Consider the following 9,451-nt stretch of genomic DNA (forward strand, 5'->3'; position numbering starts at 1 on the left):
GATACACTCTGGTCTTGGTCTTGTCTTGGTCTCGGGTTGGGTGGTCTTGAACACAACACTGCTAGATGCTATCATTAGTATTTTAGCTAGTTTTGGCTTTTACCTGGATTTTTCACACTGCATGGACTATTTCTTACCTTTCTGCAAGTATTCAGCAGTTGACTTCAAACACTTTTGCCATTTTCTCCAAAAGCCTTCAGCATTGAGCATTCAGCATTCACACTTGCATTTTCATAGGAAATACACACTTTCTAGTTTTCAATATCTTGCTGATGACAGTTGTACTGAAATGTAGCCAGTTACACATCCTCATAATCAGCGATCTCTAGCAAGTTTTTCCATCAGATATAACTGTCTTCACTTTCTCTTCCGTCTCAGCCCAAGTCTCGTTTGGCGACTCAGTAATTCCGTCGATAACCAGATTGTTTCTCCTTGATTGTCCCTCCATGTCCTCCATCTTATCGGTGATTGACAACAGGCTATCACAAACTTTGAATTCATCCGACTGCAGCAAGTTACCTCGTTCGCCATGCTTTACCCTTTCTGTTTAGATGTCATCCACATCTTTCTGAAATTACAAGCTGGTTTTAATGTCCTGCACTTTTCGTGTCAGCTCGTCCAATCTGGTGTTTGTAGTGTCCATAATGATTTTAGCAAAGCCTTTGAAATTGTCCTGTTGTTGTTGAAGAAAGTCTGTGTACATTTCGTTCTGCTGGCTCAGTAACTCTAACTTGCATGAGCAATACAAACTCCTCATCTGGTCTCATCTCGGTCTTGGATCCTTCTGGAGGCATTAGTTCACTTTGTTTTTTACCGACAGATTTTCTCAAAGTGATAGTAAAAGTAGAGTACTTTTCTCCAATTACTTACATGGGAAGTAACATTTTTACATTTCCTGTCAACTTAACATCTTTTAATACAAAAACACAGGGAACCGCCAGTGGATCACCTTGGTGCCCAAACACCAGGCTTAACAAGTTTTCTGTGGGAAACCCTGCAAGTATTTTAACTCTAGAATTGTCAGGGCAGTTATTTTGACCATTTTGCTTGTTTGTTTTTTTTTTGTTTGTTTGTTTTGTTTTTGGTTTTTTTTACCTCATCAAAACAAAAATGATCTGATTCCGATTTGATTCCACCCCTCATTTGGATAACTGTGGAATAAAATAGTTTTTTTTTTATTGAAGCACAGTTGAAACTATGAACATTGAAATACTATAAAATGATTCCACATGTAGACTTTACTATCTGAAAATATTTAGGTAATTTTGTTATGTTAAATTAGATTTATCATTGCACAATGTTTCCTGATGTGGCATGTCGGTGCTTGTTACATTTTTTACTTACAATACTGATAAACCAGTTAATATTTATGTAGACTTCATACAAAACTTAAAAGCAAATACTTTCAAATGCCAAAACTCCAAATATGAATACCAAATACAATAGAATATATCTCAGTTATGAAGTTGCAATGAAGTATACAAATGCAGTGTATGACTGATTTTTTTTTTTTTTTTTACCTGAGCCGGCTAGAGCACTTAATGGACTACTAGATGTCGTCATGATGTTGGAAGTTGAAGTTGTGCCCTGTGTATCTGTTGCTGCAGCAGATAAAGCTGCCAGATTCTGCATGGAATTCAGACCTGACAGACACACGAACAGTCAATTTCTAAACCCCACTAACTCCTTCTTCTGGCTACTATGCAAAAAGCCCAATCCTAATATGGTGGCCCGTTTAGGGCTAGAGGTTAGGTTTAGAGGTAAGGTGTGAATTAGATTAAGGTTAAGGTTATAAATACACTGGTATTGGTTAGGGTTAGGGAAAAATATCTGGGTTAGGCATAAATGCAGTTAATAAAATGAATGGATGTCAATACAAAATCCTAATATGGGTAGAAATACAAACTTGTGTGTGTGGGTGTGTGTGTGCGTGTGTGTGTGTGTGTACCTGAAACTTGGTGTAAATTGCTGAGTGCATTTCCTGTGAAGGTAGACTGCTGCAACAACTGTAAGTAGAGCTACAGCCAACAACAAAATTGAAATTAGCTTTAAAAATTATAATTAGCCTTAGTTAATGGTTCCATTTTGAATAAAACAAAGAGAATAACTAATAGACCCACACTCACTGCAAGGAACTGTGGTCCAAGATTGTGGAAACCAGATAAATTTCCCCACATGGAAGTGGCACTGAGTTGCTGCATCTGCTGCTGCAGCTGTTGAGCCAGGCGTTTCTGCTCTTTGTCCTTCTGAGTATCTGCAAATTTCACTACAATGGGTGATGAACAGCCCTTAACATCAAAAATAAAGGAAGTTAAGTATACTATAAATGTAATATATATTGATATATGATTTTTTTAGTTGATATAAAGTACTAATCGCAATTTAAAAAGAAACAACCCCTTGAAAAAAGATGCATTTATAATACAAATATTGTAATTCAGTAGTTTTAGCCTTAAAAGAACATCACAGATCATTATTTGTCCTAACTGCACATCACCTCCAGAGTCTGTGACTGGTGCATTGACTTGATAGCAGACTGGGCCATTTGTCGACCTGTAAATGTTACAAATGCGCATCCTGAAAGACAAAAATGAAATGTGTTAATGTCCTAATAATGTTTTAGCCAGGTTATCATAAAATATGTTACACTACTATTGATTTACATTTGTTTGGGTTAAATTTTATGGCAGTTTGTTTCTCAAAGATTTGACCCTCTCATGAAGGGTGTCAGGTTTTGATCCACATGTAAAATCACACACAAAAGCAAAGAAGTTAAAATATTTATTTACGATATGTACAAGAAAGTGAATAACAATAATGTTGTCTCTCTGGGTCAGGTCCGGGATTTATCTGGAGGATGAGTTGCAGAATAATAGATTAATGGCTGGATGAAGGCGAGTATGACTGGTGATAGCTGTTTGCTTGGAAAAATTGGTTTTTGGTTCCTTGAAGGATTCACAGGAAGAGGAAGTGGTAATCAGGATCCGAACAAAGAGGATTTACTTTGTATCCTTAGAGTCCAGAGAAATTGAACTGCGGTGAGTGGGCATGGAAATGAGGCTTTGGAGCTGCAATGTGGATCTGATTCTGACTCCAGAAAATGTGGATGGCAGTCAAAGACCTGGAAAAAGGCATTTGAGATTCTGGATCCCAAGAGATCTCAATAACACCAAAAAAATCACAAGAAACCACTAGAAGATTCAAAGGGGAGTTCACGCTGGCTAGCCTACCGTGGAGGAGTTATCTAGAAGAAAATGGTTGTCCTGCAGCTTCTAATATCAACAGTTGCTACTAAGCAAATGAACAGCAGATGTGCAAGATGCACTCCAATCAGGGCTGCTCATAGCAGATATCCAATCCAGTGTGTTAGTGGTAAAAGGACCAGTGCTAACCTCATTATGCAGATTCAGCCTGGTGAGGAGCTTTCGCACTCACCTCAACGTCATGCTTCACGCTGGTCTTATATTATTTTATTTTTTAGTATTATTTTTCCAGTTACATGAAGCATCAAACCATACCAAATGCTTGTCCACTTAGTCAGTAATAGATAATGTGCACGGACATTTAAAATCTCGTCCCACAAGCAGTTTCCGTGATGCTTATTAAAAACTCAACAGACACGAAATGGAAGAGCTACTAAAGCCACATTAGCAGCATTGAATTAAATCTCCCGTTTGCTGCTCATCTCTGTGCAGTGCAGCAGATTACCTCATCATGCAGGGCCGGTCCAAGGCTGTATGAGGCCTGGAGCAGAATCTGACTTAGGGGCCCCTTTTGTTGCTAAAAACATCAGTACCACTTACAGTTTCTGTGTTAAATTTAATCTAACACAGAAAGGGGGAGGGGATTAGTTTTAATCCCCTCCCCCAAAACTGACCAACCTAAAAAGCAATAAGTTATAACTGCAGTTTACTAATTTGTATTTGTGAACAAACAGAGTTCAAACTTAAAGATTAAACTCACATCATCAGATTGTTGCTATGGTAACAAAACAATCTAACTATGAAGATTGGTCTTTGAACTTTTACAAAGTAAACTCGCCAGCTCATTAAAATCTTACATTTATATTTTAAACAGTTCAAAATCTTTTAATTTATGTATGCTGAAGCCATTAAATCAAATTTAGCAGCGTTGATAATTTCAATAAACAAGTGTTACATTTATATATCTGTGGTCTGTGTTTAAATATTAGCATTTACGGGGCCCCTGAAGCCCTGGGGGTCTTATGGAGCTGCTGACTTAATGTGGATTAAACAGAAGTGCAAATAATTAAATAAATTTTAAGTGTCAATTTTAATTTGTGGTTTTTAAACTAATTGTGGATTTAACCCTTGTGTCCAGAAATGGGGTCCAATCGACCCCACAACACGTAAAACTTGTATCATTTGCCTCAGTCCTCGCATGCACAAGGGTTAAATACATTTCATTGGTGATGTTTTCCCGTAACGTATAATTACCCAGTAATATTTTTACATTTCCTGTCAACTTAACATCTTTAATAGAAAAACATGGTGGACCGCCTCACCGGCCCGACCACTGGGCTTAGCAAGTTTTCTGGGGGAAACCCTGGGGATCATGTATATATGCAATTACATATGAATATGTATAGCCTAACACATATTATTTGGTATTGCTATGGCCACTCTTGCATCACAAAAGTCCAAAAAAACAAAAGTGCCAGAACAGTCTTTTAGGAGGAGGTTTTCAACTCACTCAAAGAAAAAATAAAAAGCACTCGCGGAGACTTTTCTTGTTTCAAAAGGGGTTTATTTTACTTATAAAAATAACAAAAAATAATCTCCAAGTTGACTTCAAATATAAACGTTAATTTGTGGTACAAAAACCTTTTCACCCCTCACTCCTTCACCAAACAATCAGATCAACCCAGCAGCTGCTTCTGCCTGTTAATCACTGCAGGAGCCTGACTGACCAGGAGGAGGGTCTAAGCAAAACAGATAAATAAATACGTACATAAATAAATATACAACAATCGATCTACCATTCACATAACTTTAGATCTGTGGAAATTAATAATTTAGCAAAAAATAAATTTATCTAATTCTTAATAGGCTCCAACAGGTATTATTATTTAATAATCTGTTTCTCTATAATATATTTGTATTATTTTGTTTTTTGTATATTTATATAAATATTACTAAATAAATATATATAAAAATTATGAGTGTGCTTTGTAAAATACTCACCATACATCAAATCAGACAATTCTTTTCCTATTCAATTCTGTTTTCCCAACCAAAAATATTTAAATATGCTGAAACATCCCAGGTGAAACATAAATATGCTAAGCAGTACTAAGTTTTAGCATACTTGAGAATACATGAAGCCAGACTAATCATCAGTATACTTAAAGTATATTAATAGTAATTTTAATAGTAATTCAATTGTAGAAAATCACAATTTAAAGTTTTTGGAACAAGTAAAATTATACTTTGTATACTTTACATATGCAGCATTTATGTAATATAAACGTGCCTGATTAGTATATCTCGAGTGTACTATTTTTGTGATTGAATTACATTTAAAATATATTTAGAATGTATTTTAAGTATGTAAGCATTACATATTTCATATATTAGTAGTGTGATTACAGTATGCTACAATTACACTTTTGGTTTATTATAATTGCTAATGAATTACACTTTTCAGTTACTTATCACTGTGTTTTATTATTCTGCTTTGCCACTTTGTACATTACATGCTTCATACACACATCAGTACTGCAAACACATCAGGTTACCAGAACACAGAAGAATCCATTACAACACACTTTACAGGTGAAAAAACTTACATTGTGTATTCAATATATTCACATTTTTCAAAAGTACATTGCTAATATACTATCACAGAATTGTACAAATTGTCAATATATTCAAAGTTTACAGACAACATGCTCATGAAAATTGGCACACTAAAACAATACGTACACTTTAGAGGAAATGTGAAAAAAGTTTCACCAAAGACAGAGTATTGTTTTAATACAACGTCACAGTATTCCAGTATTACTGCAGACAAACTGACAACTAAGAACAGTGAGGATCAATGACAGAACATTCCCATTCACACCACTTTACAGAAACCTACAAAAAAGAACAGAAAGTATTTGTATTTTAAAGAGTAAAGAAAAACAGCAAAGAAAAAAGTAAGACTTACAATTTTAAGACGTTGTGGACTCGCTATGTATGTGACATCATCAGAAGTGATGATGATTGGGACCAGGATGGAAAAACTTTTCTGGGTGTCTTCTTTGCCTGTTTATGCTAGAAACAGAAAAACATAGTCAGCAATATCATAGAATCAGCTGATGTTGGCATTAACTATGAAGCTGTTTTAAGTGTGAACTTAAGGAGACAAACTACCTTAAAATCTTTCCATTCATGATCTGAACACGCTGATCCTTGCAGGGTACCGAGGGGGGCTGGTGGTGCCCATCTCTAGCAGTCATCAGATGAGAGGCGGGGTTCACCCTGGACAGGTCACCAGTCCATCACAGGGCCCTGAGCCAACAATGAATACAATGTATGAAAGAGAAATGGTAGATTAACAAGGGGAATAAATTCTGTTCAATTATTTTAAATATTTTTCCATATTTGCCATATTTTACGCATTAAACAAATGCGTTAAATGCCTAACATGTCTATTAAGCACTTAGTGTTGGAAACGCACCAGTTTTTGCTGCTGTTAAAAATTTACCTGGCTTCTCAGTGTAAAAAAAAAAAAAAGAAAGAAAGCCTTACATCACCCTCAGAACTGATGTGGTGATCTGGTGGAGCCAGAGCCTCTTCTGAGACAGGGAAGTCTTTAGGTTTTCTAATACCTCATCCCTGGATTCCTCTTTCATCTTAATTTTCTTAGACTGCAAAAATATGACGAACAATGATGAATGAGTCCTAACAACAGCCTCACAATATCAAAGTCTTTTTGGCATACTGAGCTTAATTAAAACCAGTGGTGGGATGAACTTAAGCATAATTTTCGTTTATCTGTACTTAAGTAGATTTAATCATGGATACTTTCTACTTTTACTCCACTACATTTCTACAAAACTGTCGTGTTACTGGTTACCTCCGAGCTCTTTTCTGTTTAGGTTTTTTTTTTTTTTTTCCATTAAAATGTGAGGTTCAGGGACTTAACGTGGCGCTGTAAAACCCAAGCAATAACGTGACTTATGTGTCTGTTGTAACCCATTGCCTCCCCTTCTCACTCACACGCGGCGCTCCAAGACATGCTCAGTAGTTTTCTCTGAGCGGGAGAAGATGTCTGTCTAATCGTCAGTAATAGAATGCCGCTACATAAATCATAAGATTTGGCAACATGTAAAATCAGCAGTGCTTCATCCAACTTTTAGCATTACGTGGAAAGGAAGCTTAAAGAAAGCTCTGTGGACGTGATGCTAGCAATGCTAGCTGTATAGAGACACATATGTTGCATCTGTGATGAAAACATTTTGTCACTAATGCGCTAAATTATTGTGTGGAGGTGTTGACTGAGGTGTCGCATATATGGGACAATGCTGTGACCAAAGTGCAATATAGTGATATGACATTCAGGAACGACCCGATTCTTCTGGACGGATCTTTACTAAGGTTGATGGGACTGAAGCCTCACTGAGAGCCGTTCTTTGTTCTTGTGATGCTCGGTGTGCACTGCAGTAGCTATTATTTTATTTCATTAAAATATGTAAAGATTTATTTAATTGGCAAATAAATAAAACAAGAACGTAAGAACACAGAGCATGCTCATTGCTCTTTAATTGTTTTCGTCACCTGTCATGGTGGCAGACATGGAGGGAGGGTGAGAACAGTCACAGTGCTCCTTCTGCTTGGTTACTTCTTTCTTATTGCGCCTTGGACAGCATTCATCGTGGAGCATTTACTATTAGGGCATTGTCTTAATTGCTATGTTTAATGGTGCAGACAGTTGTGGTTTCTGACATTGGCAATATGGGCAATCGTCCAGGGCGTTATGTTTTTAGGGACGTCAGGAGACCTCTGGATTGTGGCACAGAGATGGAAACAAAGCAGAATGAAGAAGAGTTTGAATTGATACTGGTTACATTTATTTCAATTCTAAGTATTTAATATCTAGGTGTTTTATAGGAATGCGGATCTTTCAGATCAATTTGAAAAGCAATTTTAACTTTTTGTGTCACATAGCACGTGGTGCTGGTCTTGGTCTTGACTTAGTCTCGGTGGGCTTGACTACAAAACTGCTACGTGGCTCCTTGGTTGCATGCCTCCCCCACCCACCCTCTTTTCCATCCCCTTTCTGTTGGATTTCTTTCAAAATAAAAGCCACTAGTGGCAAAAAAAAAAGTGAAGTTCATGTTAGGACAGGAGACAAAATGTTTCCATCCCTGATGCATAGAATCAAATATCTAAGTCCAAGCTATGTTACAGAGAGTAAACACAATGAAAACAGGCTTTATCTGTGACATTGTTCATTAAAATGGCACATTTCTGATGTATTAAAATTAAATACAATGGGTACACTTAATTAGGTATTGTATTCAGCAAGTACTTTTACTTTTAATACTTAAGTATTTTTAAAAGCCAGCACTTTTTTACTTTTACTCCAATAAAAATGTTAATTTGGTACTTTTATTTTTACTAGGGTACATTTTTGTCTGTGTATTTGTACTTTTACTTAAATACATTTTCTGAGAACTTTCTCCAACACTGGCTAGAACCAGGTTAAATTTATGAAGAAAACTATAAGTCGCATCAAACTGTTGGAGTTCATTCGTTTTTGTCTCTGTGCTCCACCAGGTTCGTTAACCAGTTTCAGGATTCGACCAGAACCTGTCAGTGTAAATTACCTTGAGAAATAATGAGATTTGGTTATATAAAAACAGGCTTTAATGCCAAAAAAATGATCAAATGTTACAAGCCATAGATGTCATATAAATGGAACAGATACAGAGTTACATTCACTGTCCAGCGCTGGGCCACACTCGGCTCACCTTATGGATGGAACCAGGTGAGGCAAAGACTGTAGTGCAAGTTTAGCTTTTTATTCTTCTCTGCAATCTGTACCCTCCCTTAAGGGTAGTCTAATCAGTTTCAGTCTGTCTACATATGATTGGCAGCAGTCACACATAAACATGGTCATGCAAACTGCAGCGTGTGCATGTAAGCAGATAAGAGGATAACAGAGATGGAGGAAACAGAATCCATAGCAAAACAGCTCCTCCATGCAGTTACAGCATAAAGGTCAATGACTGCTGTAATAATAAACATAAAAATCACAATAAAATTGATAAAGTAACTATTTGTGAAACCAACGTATGTTTGTTTATATGTGTACTGCACTGTTTATAATTAGCATTTTGAAGCAAACTTACCACCAGCTATCAACACGTTAGCAACCTTTGTCCCTTCAGTCTCCTTTTGTGACCCACATTTCATTTCCATCCAGTACTTGTCCAGTTGTC

The 9,451-nt window shown here is 36.6% G+C and overlaps 1 protein-coding gene and 1 long non-coding RNA gene across 4 annotated transcripts in view; both read right to left on the reverse strand.

Annotated features, from left to right (window-relative positions):
* LOC107834938 (CUGBP Elav-like family member 1) overlaps positions 1-2,572 on the reverse strand; it is a 63,057-nt gene extending 60,485 nt beyond the window's left edge. For 2 of the 3 annotated variants that reach the window (XM_016666959.1, XM_016666957.1), the window contains exons 1-4: positions 2,498-2,572; positions 2,121-2,288; positions 1,949-2,018; positions 1,521-1,643 (exon numbers count right to left, since the gene is read on the reverse strand). In XM_016666959.1, coding sequence (XP_016522445.1) covers positions 1,521-1,643; positions 1,949-2,018; positions 2,121-2,288; positions 2,498-2,545 — 409 coding nt within the window. In that variant the 5' untranslated portion in view covers positions 2,546-2,572. The remainder of the gene's footprint in view (positions 1-1,520; positions 1,644-1,948; positions 2,019-2,120; positions 2,289-2,497) is intronic. The other variant, XM_016666958.1, reaches the window with a different exon arrangement.
* Positions 2,573-6,058: 3,486 nt separating this feature from the next.
* Positions 6,059-6,680, reverse strand: LOC107834936 (uncharacterized). Its single transcript, XR_001660773.1, has 3 exons — positions 6,378-6,680; positions 6,172-6,269; positions 6,059-6,098 (listed from the first exon to the last, which is right to left on the reverse strand). It is a non-coding gene; the product is annotated as an uncharacterized LOC107834936 (long non-coding RNA).
* Positions 6,681-9,451: the final 2,771 nt, after the last annotated feature.

Source organism: Poecilia formosa, unplaced genomic scaffold (genome assembly GCF_000485575.1).
Source record: "Poecilia formosa unplaced genomic scaffold, Poecilia_formosa-5.1.2 Scaffold861, whole genome shotgun sequence".
Lineage (NCBI taxonomy): Eukaryota > Metazoa > Chordata > Actinopteri > Cyprinodontiformes > Poeciliidae > Poecilia > Poecilia formosa.